This window comes from Phyllopteryx taeniolatus, chromosome 4, assembly GCF_024500385.1.
Source record: "Phyllopteryx taeniolatus isolate TA_2022b chromosome 4, UOR_Ptae_1.2, whole genome shotgun sequence".
NCBI lineage: Eukaryota > Metazoa > Chordata > Actinopteri > Syngnathiformes > Syngnathidae > Phyllopteryx > Phyllopteryx taeniolatus.
The window spans coordinates 24846736-24863974 of NC_084505.1; the positions used below are offsets into that span (position 1 = coordinate 24846736).

Genomic DNA, 17239 nt, shown 5'->3' on the forward strand with positions numbered 1-17239 from the left:
TCGCAAAAACCACCACGCCTACAGTTTAATGTTGACTTGTAATGGAACGGACAGGGCGAGGTTCCCCAAGGCGAAGGAAGATAGCGCGTCAAAAGGTTGTACACGCTCAACTATTGAGAGACAGTCCTTTAAAAAAAAAAAAGGGAACCTACAGTCTCTGATAGCCTTTAGAGGGAACCATATTTGGTACCAAAATCCATGAGATAAAAAAAAAAAAAAGAAATTTTTAAAAATATAAAAAATGAAATCTAATAAAATTCCAAATGAAAGAATAATACTCCATCAAAGGTCATTTCTTCACATCCTTACAGCAGACTCGGTCGGGGTGAGACAATGCGCCATTATGGACTGCGGTTTTTCAGTATGTGATTCCTTTTGCATTACCACTGTGTGTGTCTGCGTGCCTGTTGTGCATTCACACACTCACAGTTGGAACTGTTATGGCTTCAAAGTGCAGGTCACAGACGCGCCAAAACGCAAACAGACGACCACAAGCAGAGGATTTGAGGAATGAAAATTTGAAGCAAAACCGGCTTCATCAAAATCTCCGGTGTAGATCAATATCGGTTTCATCATTGAATACGATGACTCAGGATTAAGAACAGCTTGCAGACATTTTACTGTTTGCAAGCATTGCTTTAAACGTGCCATACTTTAAAGAAAACATAAGCAATATGACCAAGATTTTCCTGTGTTCATATCCTGATATAATCCTTCTCGGACAGATGAGTTGAGTGACTCGAAAAGGTAAAGTTGCAGTTACAAGGCATAAATGACTACAGGAGCTACCTTTTGACATCAGCTTTGTTTTTAAAGCCAAAACATTTATCCATGGGGCTCAGCTCACAACGGCTCTTCACCTTACCACGCCTCAGCTGCGCTGGTTATCAGAGTTGCGTTCAAGGCACGCACACAGTGCATTAATTGATGCCTTCACTTACGATTCAGAAACATCAATATTGGAAAATAGAACTGGAAACGTGCAAAATGCCAGAGAAAAGAGTTGTTCACTTCATGCACAAAAACATTTTAAAAAATGTACGGACCGTACCATGGGCGAGATGCCATGTTTTTTGGGGCTTCCAAGTGTTTTCTTGGGGATTAAAGTCTGTATTTTTGTCCCCACATTTCCATCCCTTTGCAAGAATAATACAGACCGCAGCATCACGGAAACTGCGAGAACAGTGGTCCCAACTTACATGATGCGGGGGGATTACAGAAAGAGCGTTACATAAGTGAGGATCATTTCTTACATAATGAACAATGGTTAAGAAATACAGGAACGAGTGGGTAACGACGGCATGCGATGTTGTTTGGGGGGCTGTTTTTTCATTCGGCGCCTGCAGGGTGGGCAGCACACGTGTGGCCACAGCTACACCCCCGTCAGATGCTAAAGCCAACAACATGACCTGGGATTAAGCATCCGCAGATGTTTGAACAATGTGCTTTCGACAAGAGCGAAGCTGAAGGGCCGTTATTTAAAAAAAAAAAAAAAAAAGGCTGGGATTACGTCATGTTGACTTACAATGACTGGGATGGTGGAGGCTCGGCACAGGATCTGCTTGACCAGCCGGTACCTGTCATACAACGGCTTCATGATCTGCCGCTCGCTCTTGGTCACCTGAGGAGATGAAAAACGGGGACGCCTTATTATTAGAGCGTGCTGCTGTTTAGGTTAGCAACAGAGTTCGAATCAGCAACAGAATGAGCGGGAAACTCTTTAACAAAAGCGTCTGTGAACTGAGATAATCACCGTGACTGCTTGAGTCATTGTTCACACTCCACTGGCAATCTGGGTCACAGCGGAAGCCTAAAACATGCTAATTCTCAGCATTTAGACCAAAGGCAAAGAAACCCTATTTATATTGCCACTTGTTTGTTGGTTCACAAAAAACACTATTAAAATGAAATAAAAAATTGTACTGTGGGAAAAAAAGGCCTCTAATTTTATCTGAGAGGAGACTGAGGTCAGTGAGAAAACAGAGCGCTGCAGCAAAGCAGAGACTGTGGCCCACAATACTGCGTATAATCAATACGGTGTAGTGGAAAAACATCAAGAGCGAATGGCGTATGAGTAAAAGAGTAGGTGCCATGCAGTGGAAAAGCAATGTAGGAAAAGTGTCACATTTAATAATAGCGAGAAAAATGGAGCGCTGCAGAAAAGCGGAAATAACAGCAGTGTGGCAACTAACAGTTATCTTAATAATATATTAATCTGTCGATTCTTTTTTTCGACTAATCGGTGAATCGGATAAAAATAAAAAATAAATCATTTCCATCCCTTTCAGTCAAAAACTGGCCATTATTTCAAATTGGCCGTGCAAAAAAAATGCACAGACATAACTTGATTTTGATTCATTTACTGGTTTTGTTTGTAACGTCAGAAAACAGTGCCCTGCGATTGGCTGGCAACCAGTTCGGGATGTACCGCCTCTTGCCCGAAGATAGCTGGGATAGGCTCCAGCACGCCCGCGATCCCTGTGCGGATTAACCGGTACAGACGATGGATGGACGTCAGAAAACAGGCAAAAATGTTGACAATTGTTTTCCAAAGTAAAAGCAGATGTTTGCAAATGTCTTATTTTGATGAAGCAAAAAGATCATCAGTCTGCTTTCACAGCAGGCTACAGAAATGCACTCTTGACAGGCTGAAATGCTATGGCTTTGAGCAAATTTAAGATAAATATGGTCTCTAAATGATGAAACGACTATCCAAATAGTTGTCGATTAATTGATTCATTGTCGCACCTCTAGATAACAGTGATCAATAGATAAGTGTTGGCTTACAGGCCGTCCATGGATGCTCTCGTAGTAGAGGAGAGCTTTCTGCAGGGCCAGTTTCTCAGCTCCAATCTGCTCTCTGGTCATATCCTGTCAGGATGGAACACACCAAGTCAAATGCCTGAATATCATTGTATCATTTTTATGCTCCAATCCCACCACAAGAGTAGTACTACTGTACCTTGATGTCCTCGGGCCGGTCGACCTCCTGGCGCTTCTCCTGCAACTTCTTGAGGATGCCCTCTAGCGTGCTCTCCACGGGGGGCTTGGGCACCTTCTCCTGCGTGGGTTTCTTCTCCAGCTGCGATCCGAAGCTCTTGGGCAGCGTGTTGCTGCGTTGCCGCGTCAATGGCGGAAGGTCCTCCTCAGATTTCATCAGCTTGTGTTCTGGGGGAGGAAGGAGAGACGTTGTTGTGGTTGTTGGTCATTCATTCAGTACTTGTGGGCTGTTTCTTGGTGGTTACCTTTGAGTTCTTTGCGCAGCCTGGCCAGCTCGTTCATCCATCGCAGCACCTCTGAGTTTCCAGCTTTGTCGCTGTGGGAAGGCTGGGAGAAAAACAACAACAAACGATGGACATTTTAAACCCTCCTGTGATGTCACGGGTCAAAATGATCTGTATTAAACAAGGAACAATTAACACTCAGGAGGCTTTTAATTGGTCATAATTTAGTCGGGCTCAGAATGAAACAAAAATGGGGCAAAATGATGCACGAATACCTTATTCCTGTTATGCTGTGGTGTAAAATTGTATGAGTATTTTTATTTTTGTCTAAATGGAAAAAAACAAAAACAAATGAATAATAAAATAGTTTCAGAAAAAACCTTCAAGTATTAATCTCTAAATTGTGTACTTAATAAATAATGATTCAATTAAAATGTATTGCAAGTACAATTCAAATGTAAATCATACCTCAATAAATATTAGAAAATCATTTTTAAAGATAAAAGTTAAATACAACTGAACTGTACATAAATGTAATGTATAGGATTCAAATTCAAGTTTAAGTAATTAAGTTAAATTAAAGTTTAAACATTTCTTTCGCTTACCACTACCACACTTTGAAAATATAGATTATAGGTCATACACATCGTATTTCAGCCCAACTCAACGCACACTGACAAAGCGTGGGTTAGTGATTCATCTCCTGCTGACATAACGTCAAGTACAATCCCTGACTGATTCACGGCGTTGTGTTCACTTACCCGGTATTTCCGCTCGTCTTCGAACCTCTCTTCAAACCTGTGGATCTTCTTCTTTAGGACATGGATCCTCTTGGAGAGCTGTGCGCTGGTCAGCTCCTCTTTGTCGTCATCGCAGGAGCCGAGAGAGGAGCTCCTCCTGCGACTAAACACACATAAATAATAAGAATCAATACACTGTTGTCACACTGCAAAAACTCAAATCCAACCAAGGTTAAATTGTCAAATCAAGGCAAAATATGCTTCCTCTTTCTCTGACAAGATACTGTATTTCTTCTTACCAGGAATTTTTTTGGTGTAACTACTGTACTATAGGTGGGGACAATGGCGTTTACCTGACGAAGGAGTGGGCGTTGGGCGGCGATGGCGGCACTTCGGTGTCGTCCAGGTACTGCTGACACTGGCCGTAAGCGTAGAAGCGGGGGGACAGCATGGGGTCGCTGTCCTCCTCCAGCAGCTGGCGGATGAGGCGGCCACCGGCGTGTGGCGACAGACGGGCCTCCTCGCGGTCTGTGCTCTCCCGCTGTAATGCGGAGTAAGCCGGCACCGGTTCTGTTTGACAGAAAGAAGAACGTGCATACATGTTAACTGTTAATGTCACTTTCAAAGAGCACTCACAGAATAAAATGTACTCAAAAGAATTAAAGTATTCTTGCTATAGTTAACATTCAATTGTAATTGCATGTGTTGTTTATTATTCCTATTTCCATTTTGAACACAACTCAAAATGGTGGTTACCAAATATGGTTTCTGACAAAGTGCAGAGCAATTAAATTGACGTCTCATTAAACATAACTCATTCCTGTAGGTATAAAAAATATTTTATATTGAATTATTATTGTTAATTCTATTTCAGTAGATATCTTGACAACATATACCCCCCCAGATTACCAAATATGGTTCCCACATAAACTGAAGTGCAGTGCAATTACTTTAAAAATGCTTATTTATTAATAATATTCATTAATTAAATTTGATAATATTTCAATACCCAAATTAAGACAATTCCTGTAGAAAACGGATGGAGAATACATTGTCAACTTTTTGTACGCCCACTTAAGTCACCAAATATGGTTCCTGATAAAGAGTGCAATGCAAACAAATGACAAAAATACATCATCCATGTATGTATAATATTGTAATATATATATACATATATATATATATATATATATATATATATGTATATATACATATACGCTTCATAATATTCCAGGATATATCCTGACGATAGTTACACCCCCAAGATACCAAATATGTACCTGCCAAAAACTGATAGAAATGGACTTGATGACTTAATATTTAACGGTTATTAAATTTGATAATTAAATGTACAGTATATCATAAGAACGTTTTCAATATCTTTTCCATTTTGGCTGTGAGAAATCACCTTTTTTGGAGACGCATTTAAGTCACCAAATATGGTGTCTCCAAAAAGAATGAAATGCTATCCCACTAAGCTGGTAAGTCTTTAAAAATACATGGTATTAATTTTTAGACATAGATACTGTAAAATTGTAAGTCTAGGGTAAGTTTTGAACTGAAATTTGTGCAACTTGAGAGTGTTAGCTCATTTATGGCCTATTTATTGGATTGTTGAGCTTCACAAATAAGCACATTTTGCCCAGTTGGAGCATGGTCAAAAGATATAAAGTGAAGCCTCAGTGCTTGTTTTTCTCGCCGCTCGTATTCAAAGACAAAAGAGGACGCCGTGTTACCATAGCAACGTGCTAAATCTTCTCTTGTTGCTGGCAAAGTCAGTGGACAGCAGCACACCCCACCCAAACGAAAAACACAACCCCCGTCTGTTTGGACCTCCAGTGGGAAAACTTCCACTGGGACTCTCTCTATTCTGTGTTTATCCTCTCGTCTCCACCCGGGCTGTAATTATGTCTACTGACAATCCTCGCTCTATTAATAATGCCTGGCGCTCTGTCGGCGGGATAATGTCAGAGCGTGACCCCTGCTGAGAGGTACACTTTGTTCTCTGGTGCCTCGCCCCATATGGCGGGACATTAAATATGTGCACGTGCACTGGCGAGAGAGCGGCAGCCTGTCAACATTGCCACAACACAAGATGTGGTACCTGTCCTTTTTAAGACAGAACCCAGCAAAGGCATGACTCTCTTTCACGCAGGTAGGTGCTGGCTTTAAAAAAAAAAAAAAAGAAGAAATGTAAAAATGAAATTAGCATCCAACAAAAGCACCTCCATTTTTTAGGGGGAAAAAAAAAATCAATACAAGATACATTTAAAAACTTGTCTTCGGATTTTACAAAAGTAATTAAGTAAAATAAATGATATCAAACAAAAAGGATATATGTCCAAATCCTGTGACTTTGTTATATTTTAAAGACCACCTAACAAAAAGCAAGTCCTCAGTTTTATTTATATTTAAAAATCCATCCATCCATTTTCTGAGCCGCTTCTCCTCACTAGGGTCGCGGGCGTGCTGGAGCCTATTCCAGCTAACATCGGGCAGGAGGCGGGGTGCACCCTGAACTGGTTGCCAGCCAATCGCAGGGCACATACAAACAAACAACCATTCACACTCACATTCACAGCTACGGGCAATTTAGAGTCGTTAATTAACCTACCATGCATGTTTTTTTGGATGTGGGAGGAAACCGGAGTGCCTGGAGAAAACCCACGCAGGCACGGGGAGAACATGCAAACTCCACACAAGCGGGGCCGGGGATTGAACCCCGGTCCTCAGAACTGTGAGGCAGACGCTCTAGCCACTCGTACACCGTGGCTCCATATTTAAAAAATTAACAAAATAAATTTAAAAAAGAAAATATCCATCAAAAAGCATGTACGTATCTTCAAATGGTGAGTTTTGAAATTGGATAAAAATAAAACAAAAATTCTCTCAACCTCTCTCTGTCATTTTTTTTATTTATTTTTTTTTTAAATTAAAAAAGGGCCTCTTGGAATCGCTGTATATGATTGTTCTTCTTCTGGGAGAACATGCCCCCCCCCCCAAAAAAAATCCCCAAAATCAGTATGTGCATCTGGGAGAAAATGTATCTATTTTAGAATCAGAATCAGATGGGTCCCCGACATGAACCCCCCAAAACTCCTTTTAGCTGCAGAAAAGCTGGAGCGCTGGGGGAAAAAAAAATAAAATCTGCCCCGGAACCAATTCACCAATCAATTTGAGATTTAAAAAAAGGCAGTGCGAGGGCTCATTCTAACGATATCTTTGATTGTGTATGGCCGTAGGTTTCCTGCCCATGCTCATGTTGCGGAATCTCAGTGGAACAAGAGAAAAACAAGTCAAGCATCAGTAAAAACATTGAAGGTGTCAGTGCACAGCAGTCAAAATACAAATGCCCTAAAAGTGCAGCTGTATATTTTTCTTCGCTGTGGTGAGTTTGCTTAAATTCACCACAGGGAAGGAGAGGCTTGGATCTTCCTACAGGCTCCATGTACGTGCCCTTCATCACGCAGCAGAAAAGCTGTCGCATCTAAATGCCCTTGTTAGCATCGCTCGGGAGAGGATGAATCCTTTTAAATCAAGGCGTCAAGATGAAGTGCACTAATGAAACACAAAACATCCCAGCTTGCCATTTAGTTAAAGGTTGACACAATGTTCCCGAATGCCCAAGCGTGTTGCCATGCAGACCAGAAAGGTCGTTGTGACGACTTCTCCTACGGACAGGTTACGACATGCCAGCGCAAACATGTACAGTATATTATATAGATACAGTGGGTACGGAAAGTTTTCCTGAAAATGATTCTACACCTTCATTGGAGTCCAGCTGTGTTTGATTATACTGATTGGACTTGATTAGGAAAGCCACACCGCTGTCTATATAAGACCTTACAGCTCACAGTGCATGTCAGAGCAAATGAGAATCAGGAGGTCAAAGGAACTGCCTGAAGAGCTCAGAGACAGAATTGTGGCAAGGCACAGATTTGGCCAAGGTTACAAAAAATGTTAGCTGCACTTAAGGTTCCTAAGAGCACAGTGGCCTCCATAATCCTGAAATGGAAGACGTTTGGGACGATCAGAACCCTTCCTAGAGCTGGCCGTCCGGCCAAACTGAGCAATTGGGGGAGAAGAGCCTTGGTGAGAGAGGTAAAGAAGAACCCAAATATTGCTGTGGCTGAGCTCCAGTGGTGCAGTCGGGAGATGGGAGAAAGTTCTAGAAAGTCAACCATCACTGCAGCCCCCCACCAGTCGGGGCTTTATGGCAGAGTAGCCCGACGGAAGCCTCTCCTAAGTGCAAGACACATGAAAGCCCAAATGGGGTTTGCTAAAAACTCCAAGGAGATATAAAGGACTCCAAGGACTCCAAGATGGTGAGAAATAAGATTCTCTTGTCTGATGAGACCAAGATGGAAACTGTTGGCCTTAATTCTAAGTGGCATGTCCAATACAGTCCCAACAGTGAAGCATGGTGGTGGCAGCATCATGCTGTGGGTGTGTTTTTCAGCTGCAGGGACAGGGAGACTGGTTGCAATAGAAGAAAAGATGAATGCGGCCAAGTACAGGGATATCCTGGACGAAAACCTTCTCCAGAGTGCTCAGAACCTCAGACTGGGCCGAAGGTTCACCTTCAAAAAAGACCATGACCCTAAGCACACAGCTAAAATACCGAAGGAGTGGCTTCAGAACAACTCCGTGACTGTTTTTGAATGGCCCAGCCAGAGCCCTGACTTAAACCCAATTGAGCATTTCTGGAAAGACCTGAAAATGGCGAATGTGAACCCATGCATCGCGCTCTGTGCAAAGCCGTGGCGAACCTGACGGCCCCGCGCTAGCCCACCAGTGGCTAGAGTTAGTAGCCGCACACAGTCCGGCGCACCGGCAGTGGGGCCATCCAACAGCCGCAGCCCGCATGGGCCCTCACCACAGAAACACTTCATAAAAGTCCACTGTTTATGACGTGCACTAGCTTGTGAGCTAATGAGCTAGCAAGGTAACAGGCCAGCGAGCTCGCCAGTATGGCATTGTCCACTAAGTCGGCCCCTCACATGCTTTTTTGTCGCGTGAGCGTCTACATAACACGTCAGGGAAAGTTAACTCTTTAATAGACACAGCGACTGTCAGCTTGTGGCTGTGTGAGCCACACAGACACGTACTTGAATGACAGCTGGGCTCGTTTGCTGTGGCTTCAGTGGACACGCCCACATGGTCCTGTTTATTTTTCACAATTTCAGAGCCTCAGTTTATTTATGTGCCCGTTTTTTTTTTATTCATTGAAATTTGGCAGACTTGTTAACAACACTCTTCTTCTGTGTGTGACTTCAAAACTGCCCAAAAAAAAAAGAACTGACCACCTTGTTTCCATTTCTGATATGCTAACTTTGCAAAGCGGGATTCTGACAGCGACCAAAACAAAATTATAAAGTAGACTGAACATAAGTGACACACTTTGAGTGTCATTGTCTCCCATTACCCCAAGATGGGAGCAGCTCTTTGAAGAGAGCAGGGCTCCCACTAACAACTACACTTTATTTTTTTATTTTTTTTAAATCATTTGTTTCTAATTGTTTCTATGCTGGTCCTTCTAAAATATCCAGGAAACGTGTCAGTGGTGCAAAAACGGTGAGGGAGCGGTGATGTAAACGAAGTGAACCAATTTTCCTCAAAAAGCCATACGCCTTTTTCGAAAGTGATTTTCTTGGCCTGACGCCTGAAGGTTCTTAGCTCTTGACAGCCATTCGAGGTGAAAAGGTTTTTTACACACATGGCCATATTTAGCAGCAAAGATACTTTGAGCGTGACTTGGCTGGAATGCGACAAACACGAGAGCAGGTTGCGCCTTCTCGTTGGCGCATCTGCAGCCACAACTTTGAACGGCAAATCTCTGCTGGCAGACGTACAAGGACGCAGTGCAGGCAAACGACTGTCGGGTCACCATGACAGACGCCGATGGCACAAATGTCGACTAGGACAAAGATGCCTCTGCTGCCATGCCTGTTTATTTATACAGTGTGTATACAGCCTGGATAGGGCTCGCAACGCTACAATCGTAGCACTGCTGAGTCAGCAGGAATGAATTCACCAGACAACGCGGGGACATTCTTTCGTCTTGACGCTGCTACATGAACATTTAACATCAAAGTGACAATTATCTGTCGACCAACCAACAAACAGCAGTGTGTCTAGCTCCACCCTTTAGGTAGCCAACCACTTAGCCTTATAGGGTGCCAAAAAGTCATACATAGTTATTTTTAGAAAAGAAGATGCAAAAAGAAAAAAAAAAGTCACACCGCTGAGTGGAAACAAGGAGTTATAGGGAACAATGTGAATCCTCTTTTCTCTGAAAAATGCATTGTCAAGTCACAGGAACAGGCATAAAAAATGACAGGTCAGTTGATTAAGACAGTTTTATGAAATTCTGTCGGATCAGTGTTCATACTGACAAGTTTAAGTCACCAGGCCTGACTGTAACAAGGTTTAGTTGCCAAAAGCAGGGGAAATTGGATTCGAGTAGTTTTGTGTAGTGTAGTGTTGGGACTAAAATGTTATTTTAACTGAAAACCCTCTGGATATTTACTTGGGTAATTTTGTAACTTAAGTTGGACACTATGCATGGGAATAATAACACACCTGTTTTAAAACAACATTTATGATACATTTAGTTTATTTGTGAATCACACTTAAATCAAGTTCAACTAAATCAACTGAATATACATATTTCAATTTTTACGATCTGAATGTGCGTTTTAAGACTGAGTTGTTTTCAATCAAGACAATGCTGCAAAATGTCCCAGAGCTATAGACTGACATAGAATTTTGCAGACTGTAAATTATTCCCATCAATTCCCATAAATCTAGTACCATAAATTTGAAGTTTCCAGACCATGCAGTACTGTATTTCTGCCTTTTTCACCGTTTTGTTTAAACACAATAATCCTGTGTTTCTCAAACTTGTTCAAATACACGACAATCCCGACACACGACGTTTCGAGGTTAGGAATGTCATCCAGTTTTTCATTCGATTGTTTTATATTTATGGCGTATGAGTATTTTTCATACAAATCCATCCATCCATCCATTTCCTTTACCGCTTATCCTCACTTGGGTCAGGGCCTCTCTCAGCTTTGGCCACTAGAGAGCGCCCTAGAGACTCTCCTATGTACTGCCCCCCCCCCCCCCCCCGCCCCCCACACACCCCTAACCCCACCCTGAGGTTCTACTTAATTCAAAATGACAGATTTGTTTTGCCAAACATTTGGAACGTCTGCAGAAGGGTTTTTATTTTTTTTTCTAAAAACGTGGCGTCGTCAACCTGTTGCTCATCATTTCAACCCACAAACAAGCCACAGCATCCCGGGAAGAATGGTGAGTATAATATATATATATATATATATATATATAATAATTAAAAGATGTTTTTAAAAACAAAGCTTGCACTTGTTTACAGTTAGCATGCTGATCATGTGGCTTGAATAGAACACAGAACTAGAGTGCCACATGTACATAAATAGTACATATGTAAACTGCAAAATTCTGTGGAAAAACAAGTTGCTAAAGCAGGGGTGTGCAACATGGAGCGAAACAATTCAAAATATGGAAAATATTTCTGTCCATACTTCCGAGGATCATTGCCAGTTATATCCTGCAAGACTTTTTGTGAGCAAAGCAACATGCGTGTTGTGTGGGAAGCTACCAGAGCTTATTTCCTCCTCTGCTCACCTCCCCAGTTGTTGTCCAGGCGGGGCATGTCCTCACAGCTCGCCTTGTCCCGCTCGGGATCATACACCTCCCCGCCGCCGCAGGCCACGACGGACGACTCCTGGATCTTCATCCTTAGCGTCTGCACAACCATCAGAGAAAGACGTAGAGACAGAGGCGCTCGGTTGAGCTTTGAGTCCAAGTGCATGCACACATACTGTCTTAAAAGCTAGCTGCGGAAAAGGGGGGCGGCGCCCTGGCTTGCCATTGGCCACCAGGGGGCTCGCCAAAACATACACCCATCTGTTTGTGGCTGGAGTGGGAGAGAGTGGGAGTGTTCTTCTCTCGCTCTCGTCCCCACCCAGGACTTGTTTGTCTCACATCGGCAGCAGGAGGGGAGGAGGGGTGCCGGAGGGAAGTGGGAACACACACAGAAAAAAAATAAATAAATAAATAAAAAAAAGAGCTTGTGAGCCAGCACACGTAGGCTGACGGGCTGATTTTTTTCTTCTTCTCCAAAACAAACATTCATCTCAGATAAGAAGCGTTTACACTTAAGTTCCTCCATCTTACCTCCCAAATCTGAATTAGTCATACGTGCACTCCCATCCAAAAGGTATTGGAACAGTGAGGCTAATTCCTTTGCTGTATTCCAATTGTGCCACTTGAGCGCAAAACAAATCTGAATTGTGTCACGAGAAGCATGCAGTGTAAATCCAGTCTTCTACTAGTTCACGGTGGGACCAAAATCAAAACATAAAAATATCTATGGGTGAAAAACAAGGAATTGTATCAGTCAGAGCCATTGCACAAACATGAGCTAAAGCCAGTAAACCATTCCGGATGTCCTGAAGGAAAAATAAACGACGTCAAATGGGTAGACCAAAGAAAAAAAACATTTGTTGACAATAGAGCCATTTTGACAGCTGTAAAGAAAGAACCTAAAACAACTCTCCGGGCCTGAATTACTAAAGGTTTGCGCATGTAAAAACGGGCACAAACCCGACTGCTCAAAGAAACAGATGTGGAAGCAGATCTACGAACCAGGCACATGCAGGATTGTGTCTGCCAAACATGCAAAATTGCCACGCAGTTCGTTTTGTGCGTTCTGGGGGGAGTATAAATACGCAACTAGTGTTAGATGAGGTTCGCATACACAAAGCGTTTTGTCATTTTGTATCTTTAAACACCACTTCTGAAAGTCGGGTATAAACCCCACACGGCTATGTGTAACGATGATGAAGGGGAGCAGGCAAAGTAAGAGGCGATGAGGAAAACAGATCTTTTCCACTTGTGTAAAACAGTTTTGAAATGCTAGAAACAAAATTATCCTAACATATCATCTATTTTGCAATGCATTTTTGCAGCTTCTGAATGATCTAAAAGTTGACTTGGAGCCAGTCACAAGAAGGTGTCATGCCATATCACCATTGACAAAACTCCAGTCTCCAGACTTAAAGCCTGTAGAGCATGATTTTTACCTGCTAAATAGGAGACTAGAAAAAACTTGTACAAGCATCACAGAAGAAGATGACAAAAGTTTGGTGACGGCAACAATAATAAAAGGAATTTGCCTTGTTTTGAGGAGGCATGCAATGGGGAAAACAACACATACACCAAGCTGGCCGTGCAGAAACACTGTGTCCGCTTCGCACTAAACTGATAACGTCCCATTTCCTCTGTGTCAGGGCGTGGGACCAGGCTATTTTTAGGTAAAAAGAAGATCAGTACACAGCATGACAGGAGCTCCCTAAATGCCACAGGCTACTTACTGGAAGGGTCCCACTTGGATCCGTTATTAGTTGTCCCACAGTGGAACCTCACACAAGCTTTTCTGGGATGCTGATTTTAATTCCCCACCATCGTAAAAACCGAACTGTACAGGCCATGTTTTAGGTGCAGTGTTTCCCGACATTTACTGAGTCAAGGCTCATATTTCACATTTAAAATTTGCAGTGCACACCACACAGACTAAAATGTCACAATAGGTATAAATGTATACTTAAATAATGATGGACACTCAGGTTAATTGTACCTTCTGCCATGTAGCGGAACAGCATTTAATTGTTCCGCCTGTCACTATACGTCGCTGGCATAGATAGGTGAACAACATTTCTAGAAGATACACTATTTGTATTAAATAAATTATTTTCAGACCAATTATATGAAATTGGATAATATCCTGTGGCAGACCTAATGTTCACATAGCACACAGTAGCGAAACACTGTTTTAGGGAGTTAACCAAAGACAAAAGTGACTATAATAGCAAAATTAAACCCACCCCACATCAAAAGGTTATGAGAAAAAGTACAATGTTGAAAGCACACTCGTTTTTAAAATTCAAAAAAGGGAATGTTACAACATTCTTTTTCGTCACTTTTTATTTGAAATTATTGTTTCAAATTATTATTGTTTCAAATGTAAAAAGACCATGAAAATGAGTCAGGTGTGTTTGTATTTAAAATTAGAAATAAACTTAAATGTTACAAAATATCTGTGATTGGCTGGCAACCAGTTCAAGGTGTACCCCGCCTCTTGCCCCGGACTCACTGGAAAACATTTGGAGGCTTCAGCTGCCTCTGTTACAGTTCTGACACTACCTTAGAAGACTTGTCGGCTTTGCTGACCCCCATTGGGTGTCTGTTTATACAGAAGAGTGACACTGGAAAAACACCTGGCTTCTACAAGAGTGTCGAAGGGCTTCATGCGCAGCATTGTCCGGCTTAACCTGCTGTTGTACCAGCTGGGCTTAACCCAATGACATAATGGTACTTTAAGGGCGCACGTGTGTGTGTGTGTGTGTGGCTACAAGATATGCGCTCATGTTTATCCCGGCTGATACTCCTTGCGGTGATCCCGTAATGATTAATCAACAAAGGTAAATCATGTTCATATGATGCATCGTCTTGAATAGAAAGCAATGAAAGAACCTATCAGCCCTTAGGAAGCAAAGTGCTGTTCATGTCGTAATACTGATGATAGTCACTCAGCGTTTTATGTTAGACGGACTCCAAGCACCAAGATGACGCTTTAAAGTCCTCTAATGAGGCCTGTGTGGGTTTTAATTGAACCAAATCAAGTGAGCAAGGCGCCATTCGCTGCTTCATTAGTAGGCTCTAATGAAATTGTCATATGGAAATTGTGGGTCACACCCTAAAACAAAGCGATGTTTAGCTGCTAAAGGTATGCCTGAACGCTTAAATGCCCAAAAAATAAAATAACAATTTATGAAAGTGAAACTCATAGACAATACACAGGATGTCCACAATGTCTCTATAATTAAAAAAAATATTACAAAAGCTATTATGAGCTATGTTAATCAGATTTGTTCTCTATACTCAGTGATCAAAGTATTTTTTTGGTGGTCGTATAATTTAGGTCCCCCGTTGAAAAGATGGCTACTCCTCAGGAAACGTTGAGGCAAAAAAAAAAATCAATATCTACTCATCATTTCGTAATAATAATTGTGTAACTATAATTCATTAAGTGTGTAACTGTAATTCATTAAACATATGAGAATTTGCGTTCTGAAAAGTATTTTCTATCCAATTTATATACTGGAATTTTTTTCCGTGGTTTCTTATGTAGTATTTAAATTTCTTGAGATAATACATTTTATTAGACATAATTATCAAAACAATAAAAATTTAATATAAATGAAAATACTATCTCATGGTGGTGTAGTGAATCTTTCAAATACATGAGTTTCACGTTGGGTATTATCCATCCATCCATTTTCTGAGCCGCTTATCCTCACGAGTGTCACGGGCGTGCTGGAGCCTATCCCAACTATCATCAAATTATTGAAATTAAATTTTCATGATATTCTAATTAATTGAGATGGATCTGTATAACTTGCTGGGTATTCTAAATGGAATCATAACTTGTGAAAATAGCATTACCATTAGCATTACCAACAACTGTTGGCTTCTCCAAAAATAGACTGTTTATTGTGTGGGTTGTTCCTACATAATAGCCATTACTTCCATGTCCAACTTTGACTATGAATGATGAACAAGCAGGTGCCAAGCATTGTGGGAGTGTTTCTTTGATGAGAAGGGCCACTTAGACACTGGCAATTGTTTTCCGATTCAGAGTGCAGCACTGTAACACAACACCTAACAGCTGCAGAGACTTGATAAGGTCGTCTGTTGGCCCTGTGCCCCCGGTACCCCATAACAATTATGTTGTCGCGTACAAAAACAACTTAGTTGTACGGGGGCAACGCGAACGCTGCATTGGTCGTACCATTCGCAAACCAACAAACATCCATACATCCATTTTTTTATACCTTTTGGTGTCATTGGTATTCGCTCATTAGGGTCATGGGTGAGCTGGAGCCTATCCCCAGATTTGGGGTATTAGAATATGTGGTGGACCAATGACAAAAAGTGCAGCAGGCCTCAAATGGCTCTCGGGCCGGACTTTGGAGACTCCTGCTATAACGGAGAACCGGAAAGGCGGGACAATGGACATGCCCTTCTCCTGCCCTGTTGTGTTGAAATGAATTGTCTATCTATCCATCAATTTTCGATAGCACTTGTCCTCAATAGGTTCGTGGAGCCATCGTGAGATGGAGCCTATCCCAGCTGACTCTTAACAGAGAAGCGGGGCACACCATGGACTAGTCACTAGCCAACGACAGGGCACATTTAGACAAACGAGCATTCACACTTATAGAATTACATAATAATTGATTTTCTTCAATGAATCTAACGTGCATGTTTTTGGAATGTGGGAAGATACCAGATTACCTGCAGAAAACCCACACAAGCACAGATGATAGCACATGCCAACTCCTCACAGGACGGCCGTATTCAAACCCCTAACCTCAGAATTGTGAGGCAGACGTGCTAACCTCTTGTCCAGTGTGTTGCCACCAACAAACGTTTTTTAGAGGAAAACTAGATTTTTCTTTTGTCCTGCTGTGCCAAACGTTGGGAAATATGTTATACGCCACACAATAATAACTGTTAGTATCGGACTGTCACTGTGTAAAAAAGCGTGCACACAGTTGCAGCAATTTGGTTCTGTGTAAAAGGCACAGTCACATTATAAATGCCAGACCTTTTGTTTGTTTGTATCTGAATTGAAAATTTTGTGGTATCTGCTAAAAAGAGGCTAAACATAAGCCCCTTTTCGCCCTGCCTGCCAGCTGTAGCAATATTCTGCTTTGCTGGGGTAAGTGTGAAAGGAAAGCTATTCAATCATGGATCTTCTGTTCTGGCTGTGATAATGCAATCTTGCTGGAATCTGTGTGTAAAAGACGTCAGCTAGTGTGTGTGCTTGCTTTACATTTTTTTTTTTTGCAAAATGCTACCAATCCCTAAAGTTTGAGTGCTACAAAACACATGAAACGTCGTAAAGATGAAAGTTGAACCAGTCTAACATGCTAAGAAGTAGATAGCAGCCTTGTGATTCCACACATAAAAGTGGCGACCCCAGCGACTTTTGTTGTAAGATGTACTTTTAAAAGCTCAGAGCATGAGGTCACGACACATTTTCACACCTTTTTCCTCACTGTTGCTGTTCTATGTCAACACAAAACGGGGGTGATGAGGTCAACTCAACAATTTTTTTTACTTTTGGAAGTAGTATTGGAGCCGTAGCAGAGGCATTATTAT

At 41.8% G+C, this 17239-nt stretch overlaps 1 protein-coding gene across 4 annotated transcripts in view; it reads right to left on the reverse strand.

The window, feature by feature from the left end:
- Window positions 1-17239, reverse strand: part of fam13a (family with sequence similarity 13 member A) — a 58171-nt gene that overhangs the window by 5709 nt on the left and 35223 nt on the right. For all 4 annotated transcript variants that reach the window (XM_061770852.1, XM_061770853.1, XM_061770854.1 and 1 more), the window contains 7 exons: window positions 11636-11756; window positions 4318-4534; window positions 3986-4127; window positions 3246-3327; window positions 2963-3168; window positions 2788-2871; window positions 1526-1621 (listed from right to left, as the gene is read on the reverse strand). In XM_061770852.1, coding sequence (XP_061626836.1) covers window positions 1526-1621; window positions 2788-2871; window positions 2963-3168; window positions 3246-3327; window positions 3986-4127; window positions 4318-4534; window positions 11636-11756 — 948 coding nt within the window. The remainder of the gene's footprint in view (window positions 1-1525; window positions 1622-2787; window positions 2872-2962; window positions 3169-3245; window positions 3328-3985; window positions 4128-4317; window positions 4535-11635; window positions 11757-17239) is intronic.